The sequence below is a fragment of the Podarcis filfolensis genome, assembly GCF_964270895.1.
Source record: "Podarcis filfolensis genome assembly, chromosome: 2".
Classification (NCBI taxonomy): domain Eukaryota; kingdom Metazoa; phylum Chordata; class Lepidosauria; order Squamata; family Lacertidae; genus Podarcis; species Podarcis filfolensis.
Window position 1 is genome coordinate 29,379,378 of NC_139605.1, and position 13,844 is coordinate 29,393,221.

The following is a 13,844-nucleotide window of genomic DNA, read 5'->3' on the forward strand; positions in this document are numbered from 1 at the left end:
CACCTCTCCTAATGCCGCTAGCTGTTTCAGGCCTGTTACAATGCCGTTCCCTGCAGACTGATCCTTATTCAGCTTTGCAAACAGACCAGCCATCCCTGAAGCCCATCTTTAGAGCTCGGCTTAAAATAAGTTCTCTTATTTGTCTCTTCACCTCCACTCTTTTCACCAAGCAAGCAAATGTATTACTTGGGGATAAATGAGGAGAGCTCTGCCAGATCATATTCCTCAGGGTGGTCAACCATAGGCTTCTGGAAAGCTCACAAGCAAAATATTCTTCTGTGTTTTGAGCCTCAAAGAGCTATAATCAGAGATTATCCTCCTAGTGGCAATTTAGTGCGTGGCAATGTTACCTTGAAAAAGAGCCCGTTTTAAGCTGGTGTGATACCAGAGGTTTTGAATAGTCCCGTCGTCCCCCCCCCCCCACAAAAGCAAACAAACAAACAATCCTTCACGTTGTGCATTCAGTCAATTCTCCCACCCCCTCTTTCTCCAAAAGCCCACACTTACCAGACACAGCTGTCTCCTACGCAGAAGAATGGAAGCAAATAATTAATTCGAACTGCCTACCAGAGGATCCGGGTAGCAAAAGCTCAGGCCAAAGGGACCCTGTAAAGAACTACATTTCCCAGAATTCCCTGGGAAGAGAGATTGATTGGTAAACTCCTCTGAGAATTGCAGCTCTGGGAGGGGAATAGGGGGTCTTCCAACAACTCCCAGCACCCTTAACAAACTACAGCTCCCATAATTCTTTGCTGGAAAGCGTGACTGTTTAAAGTGGCACCATAGTTCTTTAAATGTATACGGTAGTGGGAATGTGGCCCAACTCTGCTCAGCGGTCCATTCTAGCCTCCTTTCAACAGTGAAGGAGGGAAGAAACCCATGGAAATTAGCAGAGGCAAGGGAAGCAAGAAATGGGACATGGGAAAGTGTTGGTTCCGATGACCTTAGGCTTAGCTTCACTGAGGGCCCAGGCTGCAGTTATGACCTAGTCCTTATCATACGCGTTAACTGGGACAGTATTGTGCACAGAATGGGCTTTAGCTGCTTTACACACACACACACACACACACACACACACACACGTCTCCTTGGCTTTGTTAACACAGCCCTATGTCCATTACAGGAAGTTAAAAGATCAGAACTGCAATGAACTATATAGATAAAAATAACCTAATGGGTTTCCTCGCACAAAATCATGATGTTATAAACCCATCACTCCCGTCCTCAATTACAATCAAATTCATGTTTTCCTCTCTAGGCTTTTGCTGAAGCAGGTTCTGTGCTACTTGAGGATGTGATGGATGGTTCATGTATTGGTCTTTGCCTTCAGCCTGCCTTGGCTCGCTGATTTATAGAGTTTTATTGACAGCAGCTGTAGCGGAAAGCATTTCTCCTAGCCCCTCTCCATCACAGATAACGTGTCATAGACACTGATACTAAAAGCAGACAGTTTGGAGGCTTGATAGAGGAAATTAGGCATCAGTAAACCATGAAATACCACTGACTGGCTTGTCTGTCGCAGAACAGCTTCGGAGGGGCTGTGGTGTCAATTCTACAGGAAGAATACAGATCACTGCTCACTTGAGAGACATTAGCGCATTTTCGGTTCTTAACTACCCTTCCTGGAGGATAAACTTTCTTTTCTTTTTTTGCCAGACATGAATCCTCTGCCTCTCTGTCTATGTAGCAGATGCAAGCAATTGGCAGCCAAGCACGATACAAGTGGAATCATGAGGGCATATGCCAAACCCAAACTTTTCTGCATTCTCTTATTTGTAGAGTTAATGTTTCCTGAGTGGCTTCCAGGTTTATGTTAAGGCACCAGAGTACATAAAATACCTTAATATCTACTTTGTACCATGCCACTAATAACAGGAATCTAATTTAACATTGTTTTATCATGGCCTTTTAAGTTGTCTGGCTTGCTATTTTTGATGTGTCACCCTTTTTAACCCTCCGTTATTTATTTTTATTATTATTACAGTATTTATACCCCGCCCATCTGGCTGGGTTACCCCAGACTCTGGGGAAGTCCACACGTAGACTCATCCAAGGATAATATAATACAACTCTAGTTTGCCTTTTTCCCTTTCTTCAGTGCTCAGGTGCTTCTTAATATATTCCCTAAAGCATGACCTTCTGCAGTACTTTGGGCATATCATTCTGAAGCCCCTAAAAAAAAATCTAGGTGATACACTAATATTGATTTATTTTTAATAGTATCAACAATACCTGCAAAAATGCATTCCCTGGAAAGGACCTTTTAATATATTTATTCAATCAGCAATTTTAGAAAATGTTAACACTGCTGTTCTAAGTTTTATTGCTGTTCCACTCATTTTTGTTTCGCTTTCTCTGTTTTGTAGCTGTTGCTGTCCAACCTAACCATAGATAGCATTTTGTCGACTGCCTAGAAAACCCTGGTGTAAAGGTGAGACATAAATGTTTGCAAACTGTTGTTAGGGTTTTTGTTGTTGTTTTTTACAATCAAGGGGTGTATAAATTTTATGAAATAAAAATAAAATAAATGTAATGGATCTGATTTTTATGATAACTACAATATGACTGCCTACTGCAAACTGGCCTGGCTTTCTCCTAACTCTTCTAGGAATGAGCTCCATGTACTAAAATAAGCTGACCTTCAAAAGGACAGCACTTGCTTTCCCACTCAATGGCAGTCTTACAACTTTACAACATTAACCCTGAAGTAGCCAGGCAGATGGTGCGGTTTCCTGTGTGCAGTTCACTATAACATGAAAGGGGAAGTGAGTGGTTTGGCCACATAGGTGCACAGGATACAAGACAGATCTAGCCCAGTGTGTTCTTCTATTCTAACCCAGTGTGTTGTTCTATTCTGACTGGAAGCTGCTATCAAGGGTCTCAGCCAGAGGACTTTCCCTTCATTGGTTCTCAATGGACAGCCAGTTGCCTATGGGAAGCCTGCAAGCAGCACCTGAGCATTAAGAAGCCCTCTCTCCACCTGCAGTTTTCAGCAACTGGTACTTAAAAGGCATACTGCCTGCCTCCAAAAGTGGAGGTAGTACATAGACATCATGGCTGGTAGCTACAGATAGCTTCCTTTTCCGCCTATGTATCTAATCCTCTTTTAAAGCCATCCAACTTGGCAGCCATAGCTATGTGCTGTGTGAAGAAGTGCTTTCTTCAGTCTGTCCCGAACTGTCTTAACATTCAGCTTCATTTATCCATCCACTTTCTCCACCTACTATTTAATTCTGCTTGATGCCTAGAGATGGAACCTCAAGAGAACCTGCTCCAGTAAGTCATTTGTGGGACTTAGAGATGTGGTAAAGGGCAGAGAATTTGGAATTGAGGAGAGAAAGGATGGTAATTTTTTTGTCCTATAGAATGACCACCAGAATGATCATTTCATACTCCTGTAGTGGGGAAGGCTTTAGAGCTCACAAAAGTTTGAAAAGACCTCAAAAGTAATCTAGTCTAACCCCTTATTTCAGTCTTTTGAAATCTGGCAGAGACACTGTTCTTTAGTTTAGGAACCATTGTTCACACATTAAATCCAATTCCTGTCAGCTACCCACAATGGCATACAACATATTTTAAGTCTGTTTCAAGTTGCATGAGATTTTCGACAGAACTTCATTCTTCATTAACTTGTCAAATTAGGAAAATTAGGAGATCTGTCAGAGTTAAGTGTAGTTAAGATTGACGATGATTTTTTTAGATCAAAATTTGGGATATCCCTCCTCTACTTCTTTTATCTAATTTCCCTCATCTCTCCTCCTACTCCCCCAGCATCCTATGAGAAATTATCACAAGGGGAAGATGAACTGTTCTGCACTCAAAACTGCTCATGATACTTTCTTTTTGTTAATTAAAGAAAAAAGATAAATTTTGACATTTAGGTACATGTGAAAATGTTTATACAAGTAATTCACTATGTCAGTTATTGTGTCTCTTTCTTGCATTCAGTTATTTGCATTATAACAAGTCTCTCTGTGTGTGTCTCTTTCCCTCCTCCCCACTCCTGGTTCGTAACTCTTCAAGTTGATCCCATGGCAGGAGGAACACACACAAACCATTCTCCTCTGTACATCTTCCAGTTGGCAGAAAAATGCATTGACACAGTCCTTGGGGAGCTGTCGCTCCTTTGTACCCACTATGTAGGAGGACAACATTTAATTAATTGGCACTGATAGAAGTATGTGATCTCTTTGGAGTTTTCCTTTGAAGAGTATGTAAGACATGGAATTCAGGAGATGAGTGAAGGCAGACTCGGCAGTTGTAACAGATACAGGTCCTTGATGTACCGTCTCTCAAGTAGCAGGTTGCTGTCTTCTGATTCCCCCTCCCCGTTTTACTTCCATCCAGTTAAATCCTTTTATCCAAGGCAGGAGTGTTTTGAGATCCACAGTAACAGCCTCAGCTTTAGCGCAGTGGGACAATTCAATCCTCCTAAGCTGTCAGCGATTCTTGAGCCAGATGTTTTTCAATGCGTAATATGAAGATGTAAAAAAAGAGTCAATTGCTCTAACTGGAAGTGAACTTGAAGAACACGGTTTAGCTTTCAAATCACAGCATTTCTGAAGATGTTGGATAAGTGCTTCTTCTTCTTAAAAAAAGAGAAAACATCTCACAACAAATATGATGGATACATACATGTAAGAACATGTAGATTCAAAAGGCTAACTTTCTCTGCTGTGATGCAGACAGTTCTCAAAAAGAGTAAGTTTCTTCGAAGTAGAAATTGTTAGAGCCATTTCCATGCATTTGTTCTGCACATTCACATGAAGTGCTTGAGACCAGCAAAGTTGGCCCATCTTGCCTTGCCTTGTGAAGCATCTGAGCCTTATTGAATTGCTACAATTACAGCATTTATTACATATTGAATTTATATCCCGACCTTCCTCCTGATGCAGCCCAGGGAGGCAAATTTTAAAAACAAAGCAAAAATGTTATAAAACAGTCAAAACATTAGAAAAAACTACAGTTAAATATCTCTAATAGCAGTTACAATTAAAAACATTCTTCCATCCAGGGATCTACCACTCCAATGCCTGAGTAAATAGGAATGTTTTCATATTCCTCCTGAAAGTTGGTAAGGATGGAGGCAGGCACACCTCAACAGGGAGGGCATTCCCAGGGCCTTTTCAGTAGTGGTCCCACAGCCAAGAGATATGCCAAACTCATCAGTCAGAACAAGAAGATTGGGTCCACACAAGATTTTACACAAATTTCAAGAAAACAAAGAGCCAGAAAAGAGAGCTATTCTTAACAAACCTCGGGCATTTCATGACAGATCAGGAAAACAAAACAAAATCTGCTAATAATGAATGGTATAAGGTGATTAGAGAAAAAACTAGACATGTGGGTCAGAGGGAGGAGAGAGACTGAGGTAATGGGAAATATGAACTTTTCCTACCTCAGGTTTCTGACATCTTCAAATGTTTCTTCAGATGAAGTGAGTGCAGCAGAATTCTATGTAATTACTGCTGTAGACGCCTCTTTAATTAGTTGGCCCAGCGGACAGCCTTTCATCCTTATTAAGAGGAATTTACAATTAAAAGGCATTGTGTTAACTGCAAAGCTGTACTCTGGGGAGCCATCGAGCCCTCTGTTTCACTGAAGAGGCCCATCTCATTTGGAAGAAGCGTTAAACAGGACCAAAGCATATTTTTATGCCAAGGCGAGAGCAGAAGCACTGTGCGCATGAGAGCAAAATCAGAGAATCAGAGAATTGGAAGGGAGCATGAGGGTCGTTTAGTCCAACCCCCTCCAATGCAGGGAACTTCCACTACCCTGAGATTAAAAGTCTCGTGCACTACTAACTGAGCTGTACTGTGGCAGCACTGGAGCAAGAGGCAGAGTTATTGAGCACCTTAATGGCACACTCCTAAGGATATTTACAAATTAAGTCCCACTGGTTTTAAACATGGCATACTTTCATATAGATATCCGGGCATAAATAAAAAGCATTCTCAAAATGTCCAGATATACCAGTTTTGCCCAAGAGCAAGAAAAATAAAGAAAAGGAAAAACGGAGTGAGCGAGCATTGAAGGGAGGACCTATCCAGCCACTCTGTATGTTACTGAACGTGCGTGCACATGCAAGGGACAGATTATTATTTCTCTAGGCACACAGTTCAAAATGTCTAGTTTAATTACCCAACCCAAATCTGGCATGGCTCCTCCTCGTGGATTGTGTTTTGGTTTTTTTAATCTGGCCTTTCAACATTGAAAAAACCACCACCATCACCCTGCAAAAATGGTAGAGAGAGAAAAAGCAGAAATCACGGCACAAGCCTGCCAACAAAGTAAAATCAGCAAACACACAAATGCGCAAACAAAATTATCATCTCATTAAAGGCTTGTGAAAACATAAAAATTTAGGAACCAGGTAAAAAGGAAGTGTAGACGCCAAATTCCAGTGGAGGGCATTCTGTGACCAGAGCACCTCTACAGCAGAGGCTTTATTACAGATTAAAAACCACATTATATCAGAGCCTGGAGGTACAGGGCGTCCAAGAACCTACTTTGAATCAGGTGGTCCTTCAGAACATTTGGCCCTAAGCCAGGCATAGGCAAACTGGGCCCTCCAGGTGTTTTGGAACTACAATTCCCATCATCCCTGACCACCGGTTCTGTTAGCTAGGGATCATGGGAGTTGTAGTCCCAAAACATCTGGAGGGCCCAGTTTGCCTATGCCTGCCCTAAGCTATATAGGGTTTTATAGGTCATACGCAGTAATACTGAGTTGTGCTCAGAAACCTTGCTAGCTAGTTAATCATTTTAAAAAGAAAAACTGTTTGAATAGTCTTCAAGGACAGCTCCAGATCCACGAGGGCATGGCTGTCACCAGGCACTTGCAGCAGATTCACCAGCTTAAACTGGTGAAAGGTGCTCCACCTCAACAAAGCCACTTACACCAACCAAATAAGGGCTAGATCAAGGGGCATCCCAAAGCTGCAAACTTGAATTGTCAATGGGGAATGCAACCCAAAAACCAAGAGGAACGTCACCACCCAGATCCAGTGACACCTCCCCTCCCTAACTGTACTTCCATTTTGTTGGGATGAACTCCAAGTTTATAGTTTGTCCACCTTCATCCATCCATTAACTACACCATGAGATTGGCAGAATACACAGCCCCCGCGATGAGACAAACCTCTCTGGACGTCTTCCTGATGTTGCACAGCTCCGGGACGTCCACAAATTATCAGTCCCTGGGCACTCCAGCGACGCATAACAGATGCCTATGTGTACGCACACCCAGCAGAGATTAGCAGAAACGAAGTGGAGATTGGTGTGCTCATTCTAAGCTTTTATTAAGCAGTATATACAGGACAAAGCGATCATGGCGTCCTCTCACTTCAGCTCCAAGAACAGAAAGTAAAAAGTACAAAAACACAACAGAGCGGGAAAAGATAAGGCTAGCTTCCATTCTCAGGCTTTCCAAGCCTAGAAAGTAAACACAGACATGTGATGTAACAGTCACACATCAGCAACGGAGGAGGGAAATGCTAACAGAGGTACCTGTTCCACACTTCCACTATATCAATGGAAATATGACTGTTACAACAGCTCACTCCAAACGACCTCATTTAGTGCTGTTGTAGTACATTTCATGGCACGGGGGACAAAAACGGCACTGCAGTATTTCACAGCGCAAGTGTCAGAAAACACAGAGTGCGAATTCCCCAGCACCACTTTTAGGTATTTAATCCGGCAGGTAGGAAAAGAATTACAGTCGTACCTCGGAAGTTGAACATAATCTATTCCGGAAGTCCATGACTCCCGAAACATTCGACTTCCAAAGCACGGCTTCTTATTGGCTGCAGGAAGCTCCTGCAGCCAATTGGAAGCCACGGAAGCCCCGCTGGACACTCAGCTTCCAAAAGAACGTTAAAAAACCAGAACAATCACTTCCGGGTTTTGATCGTTTGGGAGCCGGAACGTTCGACTCCCAAGGCATTCGGGAGCCGAGGTATCCTAAGGATACCAGGATGAGTCCAGAAGGCTACTGTGGCTGATGGGTGTCAGATACCAATGAGAAATCCTGGGAAATTGCCAACACAACACTCCCTTGCCTTTTCGCCAGTACGCATTGTTCATCAGGGCAGCCAAGTCTGTTTCGGTGCCAATCACTCTGAGTTGGATTCATATACCATCAGTGCCATCCAAGAGTGGATGGCGTGGAGGAGCTAGTGTTATGAAAGGAGAAAAACTTCTCTTATTTTTTTCACGCTTTGCATAATTTTATAGACTTCTATCACGCCAATCTTTTCTCTAAACTAAGATGTGCCAAACTTTACCCCATTCATCGTTTTGGTTGCTTCTTTCTAAACCCTTTCCCAATTCTACAATATCCTCTTTGAGGCAAGATGACCAGAACTGTACACAGTGTTCCAAATACGGCCACAACATAGATTTGCAGGACAACATAATGAGATTGGCAGTTTTATTTTCAATTCCATGCCTAATGATCCCTAGCATGGAATTTGCCTTTTTCACAGCTGCTCCACCCTGGTGGGTCAACATCATCATTGAGCTACCCACTATGACTCCAAGGTCTTGTTCCTGGTTGTTCATTGTCACCTCCTGAGTCACCTCTGTTGCTGGCAACAGACCAAAAGGAAAGATGTCCCACCAACGCAGGTATGGTTGCTAAATGGTATGGTTTTATTGTACATGGTTCATGCCTATGTCTAAGAGGGACTGCAGCAGCAGACTTTACTATGCTGCTATGGAAGCCAAATAAAATTAAGTTAGAGACAGTGACATATTCTAGAACAGGGGTCAGCAAACTTTTTCAGGAGGGCCGGTCCACTGTCCCTCAGATCTTCTGGAGGATCAGACTATATTGGGGGGGGGGGGGAGTGAATGAATTCCTATGCCCCACAAATAACCCAGAGATGCATTTTCTAAAAAATGACACATTCTACTCATGTAAAAACACCAGGCAGGCCCCACAAATAACCCAGAGATGCATTTTAAATAAAAGGACACATTCTACTCATGTAAAAACACGCTGATTCCCAGACCGTCCGCAGGCCGGATTTAGAAGGCAGTTGGGCCGGGGCAGGCCCCTGGGCCTTAGTTTGCCTACCCATGTTCTAGACTAGAGCATCTTGTGATGTTCAGTGCTGAGCTGCCTCTCCAATGTTTCCTCAATGAGACAAAAGCTATTTATGAGCCCTTTTCGAAATTTTAGTAATGGCTTCTTCAGTCCTGATTCTGTAAATACTGTGGACATGCTGTACTGTTAGGTCTTTGAAAAATACAGACAAATGTTTACTCTTATGTATAAAAATAGCATATCAGGGTGGTGGCCTTGAAGAACACTTATATTTCTTTTTAAAAAGAGAGAGAGAGAACCCAATAATAAATGCAGTTCTGAATAGATGTGTACGAGTTTATAAAACTTTTAATAATGCTAGTTAAAATGCACAAATCTTAATTCATAAATACAAATGAACTAGTACAAAAATTAAAAAGGGGAAATTGATTCATTTAGAAACACATTGAATTCCAATGGCTGTCTCTTGTAGGATTAAATGGGTTGTTATCAGTGCAGTCAGAACGATTTCCAAAATACTAAATGCTAATCCAGTAATGCTGCCTAGAAGAGAATGCACATTCCTCTAGCTCATTGTGAGGAACTAAATAAATCTTTGGTACTGTAATAAAAAGCAGAACAAAAACTCCAATAATTAGTGCGGGGAGGAAAACACACACAAACTAATGTTGAGAATTTTCACATTCATGCTTCAAAGTGTAATCAACTTTTCTTCTCTATCGAAAAATGTATTTAAGGCGCCATCATAGCTTGCAACTAGATACAGTTGAACTAGTTAAGTTTACAATAAAAATTACTATGCATTTGATACTGACCTTCATGGGTGAAGAACACATCTGATATGATTGCAGGGGGGTAAGAAGGGAAGATCTGTTTTATAAAAAGTTTGCTAAAGAAGATTTGTTAAGGTTCCCATTTTAAGTGAGAGCACAGCAGAGGGGTTTAAGTTTTGGTGTTTGTTTTTTTTAAAAAAGAAATATTATACTTATTATTATTTTTAATTCAAACTATATTAGGCACCTCTGGAACAAAGAGTTGCGATTTCATTCATCCCCCCCATAGGTATTTGAAATAGCTAAAAACAAATGCCAATCAACGACTGACTGTTCCACACCTGATGGCAGCTTCCATACCACAATCAGCATAACTGCATCTGTTCCAGTGTGACTATGATCACAGAAATCAACAGTGATACATCATCACAAACAATGCTTCAACCCGAGCAATGTCCAGCTTCAAGCCTACCCATGCTCTCAGGACAGATATGGGCCATCACCAAGTAAGAACCAGCCCCTTATTTTAAGGGGCTTGTATCTAAAGAGTTTAAAATGAGTCACATCAGAAGTGTATTTTCAGTCTATGGGCTCTGTTCAGTGATCATTAAAATATATTTACAGTATGCGCATTATCAGTGCATAAGCAGAGGACATTGGAAGCAATTCAGGTACTGTGCAAGCTCCATTCATTTCAATGGAGCTTGAGCAGGATTCCCCTTGGATTTCTCCCACTGCCTATTAGGACAGTGCAAATTACAACCTCTCTGGGGGACAAATCTGTGTGTATCTCTTAACATGATAGGAATGTCTCAAAGCAAAGTATTACAGAAAAACATGGTTCACAAAGCTATTAATTTCTCTAGGTACAGCAAGTCTAGAAAGAGCAGCATATCATGCCTGTGCATATTTGCATTTGAACTAGGTATAGTAAACTACTTAACTGTAAAGTCTTCTACCTTAAAAAGAAAGGAATACTAAGTAAAAGTGACTTTTTTTTGTTAAGCAGTCATGAAAGGAAACATCACAATCAGCAACTGAGGCAGCAATACTCCTCCTTGAATAGCACCAGCTCAAGAGGAATATAACAATCTAAAATAACCAGGCTTTGTGGTGCTTTTGCAAGTGTTTTTGTCCATCTTTCCATTGTGATGATCTCAAAAAAACCCAAAAAAACCCTAAAAATTACAACGAGTTCAGGACTGTCTCCTGTGTTAATGTCTCCTGCGTCCACCTTCAAAAGCATGGTGCTCTTTGTGAGCTGAAAGACAAGATGACACAATTATTAAATATGCAAGTATTAAATACATTTTGTTGATTAAAGTCATTTGGACAGCACACTCTGCTTCATGCTACACACACAATTTTTACTTACGTTTATAAAAAACTGCTTTAAAAGATGTTTGGGGCAAAAGTTCATAGATCTTTTCTAGAACTGTAGCTTCACTTGCTAACGACGCGTTTACATTCCAAACTTGAACAACATCTTCCCGATCACGGACACTGACGCTAACTCCTATTACTTCATCACCTGCCAAGAGAAAGCATCATCATCATCATCATCTAAAAACTATCTTTGTTACTGGAGCCAGTTTGGACTCCTTACCCCAAATCAAAAACACATCATGAATAAAAAACAACAAATTAGTCCTAAAGGACATGTTGTGAGGTGGGGGAACTTTACTGTAAACATGCTTTTCCTACAACTTTCCCATGTAACTGGTATAAATTCTACCTCAATAATTATGAGCTATAAATAGGTAACTTTAGTATTAAGCTTATCATAGAGATTTTTGAAATGTGTTGCCCTGTTTGTGCTTTTGGCTTGTTTTTGTTCGTTTGACTGAACCACAGGGGTCTGGGAGATGGCAAGTAATTCAACCCTGCATGGCTTTCCAAACCAATCAAATAATAGCATTATTTTATTTTACTACCCATTGACACATATTACTTATTTCATCACTGTAAAACAGGCATCCCCAACCTGCGGCCCTCCAGATGTTTTGGCCTACAACTCCCATGATCCCAAGCTAACAGCACCAGTGGTCAGGGATGATGATAACTGTAGTCCAAAAATCTGGAGGGCAGAAGGTTGGGGATGCCTGCTGTAAAACAACTGTACCTATAAAAGGACATTTCTTTATTTATGGTTGGTACTATATTGGGTATACAAAGCCGGGGAGGGAGACCAATCAGGCAAATTCAGATTTTAACACAGAAAAGTACCTATCCTATTTCTAATGCTATTTGCTAGCATTATCCCAAGAAGTGCTACATAAGAAAATATGACACTACAGATAAAAGTGCAGACCAGTAAAAAGGTCACAAACCACATTACGGGGATAATGTAAACAGCTGAGCCCTGCATCTGATTTTTATATATTACATGCATACACAAAAAGACCAAACATGGTCAGGCAGTACCTGAATGCCTGGCTCAGAAGACATTCCTGTTAATTTCAATGGACTTTCACCCAGGTAAGTGTATACAGGATTGCTGCCCTAACCACCAGTATAATTCAGTCTGCTCTAATTATTCAGGGAGGGGGGACTATTTAGACATCCCAATCACTATATATAGGGGACATAACGTAAAATGGAACAATTTCATTGTTTTGTGTTTTTAGACAATTAGAGAGGTCCCAAAATCACTAAGACTAAATCTAAGCATGATTGGTAACACTGATATTCTATTATATGAAACTTAATAGAATTTGTATTTTGTTGTTGAAGGTAAGTCTGTTTTCCGAATAAGAGCACGGAAATCTAGAGAGATGCAAAGAACATCAGCATGATTCATGAATCTTGTGTGTAAAGCTGGAGCGCCTAACATCTCTAGGACCCTGATTGCAGTGTGTGGTGCAGGCTTTCTGTTGGTGCATAATCAGGCACTAAGGGAGGCAGAATCTTTTGCCAAAGCACCAGTGCCCTCTTATGCTTTATTTGTCTTGACTTGGTCAAGAAGTACTCCTTTCAAATCATTAACCAACACAGAAGGATGCCTTTCCACTGTAATGACCGAAAGTGATGGCAGCCAATGAAGGAGCAACCTCTTTCCTCTAGGTTCTCTCTTCTTTTGTAGCACGTGATAGTATAGACGGTACCCACTTAGAGTGAATAAGGATCAGGCATATGCAGCTTTGGAGAAAAGAAGGCGAGGTTTTATTGCTGAGCAATAAGGACCCAGTGGAATCTCTTCCAAAGAACTGGGACCCCGAATGACAGAAATCCAGAGGTCTTTATACCTGAGCAAATCACAGCAAATCACAGATCATGAGACAATCATGAATCGCCAGCGAAAATTAACCAATTATCGAGCTTCTTGCCAGGCTTGCAGCTCCTGGTCAAGCGCAGAGTTCTTCTTCTGCTTTCCGTTGCCTGCAATGATGCGCTGTCTAACCTCTAACAGGGAGTTTTGGAGTTTTTGTGGTTTAGCTCTTCCTGTTCTGTGGATTAATTTAGCCTGTATTTGAGGGGATTTTGTACCAGTGTCTCTGATTCATGTCTTTCCCTTTGTTCAGGGTACACGGATGTTTCCTAGGGGAAAGGTCGGTTCTAAGTTGCTGTTCCAAGCAGTTTGCAGTTAGCTAAGGCAAGAGCTTTCCTTTGATTCAAAATGGATTATAAAAATACTGTAAGCCCTGATTATGTGTGAGCATATATGAATATATTGATTACTGATAACTGATTATATGAATAGCATAAGGGTAGCCCTTCTTTCCTTGCCTCACTTCCTATGAGTCACTTTGTGCAGGATCTGTGGCAGTCCTGTTCCCACTCTCTGTCCACAAATTCTACAAAAAGCGAGCGATGCTGATATGTCAAAAGTAGGATGGCAAGTGAAGACATTTACAGTGGTACCTCGGGTTACATACGCTTCAGGTTACATATGCTTCAGGTCAGACTCCGCTAACCCAGAAATAGTGCTTCAAGTTAAGAACTTTGCTTCAGGATGAGAACAGAAATCGTGTTCCGGCGGTGCAGCAGCAGCAGGAGGCCCCATTAGCTAAAGTGATGCT

General features: G+C 41.4%; 1 protein-coding gene and 1 long non-coding RNA gene across 2 annotated transcripts in view; one reads left to right on the plus strand and one right to left on the minus strand.

Annotated features, from left to right (window-relative positions):
• LOC310757469 lies at nucleotides 1-10,225 on the plus strand. The gene is made up of 3 exons (XR_014545239.1): nucleotides 1-895; nucleotides 2,367-2,431; nucleotides 8,490-10,225. It is a non-coding gene; the product is annotated as an uncharacterized lncRNA (long non-coding RNA).
• The window catches only part of EIF4E3 (eukaryotic translation initiation factor 4E family member 3), a 25,354-nt gene continuing 20,892 nt past the window's right edge, over nucleotides 9,383-13,844 (minus strand). The window contains exons 6-7 of the mRNA XM_083602479.1: nucleotides 11,201-11,356; nucleotides 9,383-11,086 (exon numbers count right to left, since the gene is read on the minus strand). Coding sequence (XP_083458605.1) covers nucleotides 11,040-11,086; nucleotides 11,201-11,356 — 203 coding nt within the window. The 3' untranslated portion in view covers nucleotides 9,383-11,039. The remainder of the gene's footprint in view (nucleotides 11,087-11,200; nucleotides 11,357-13,844) is intronic.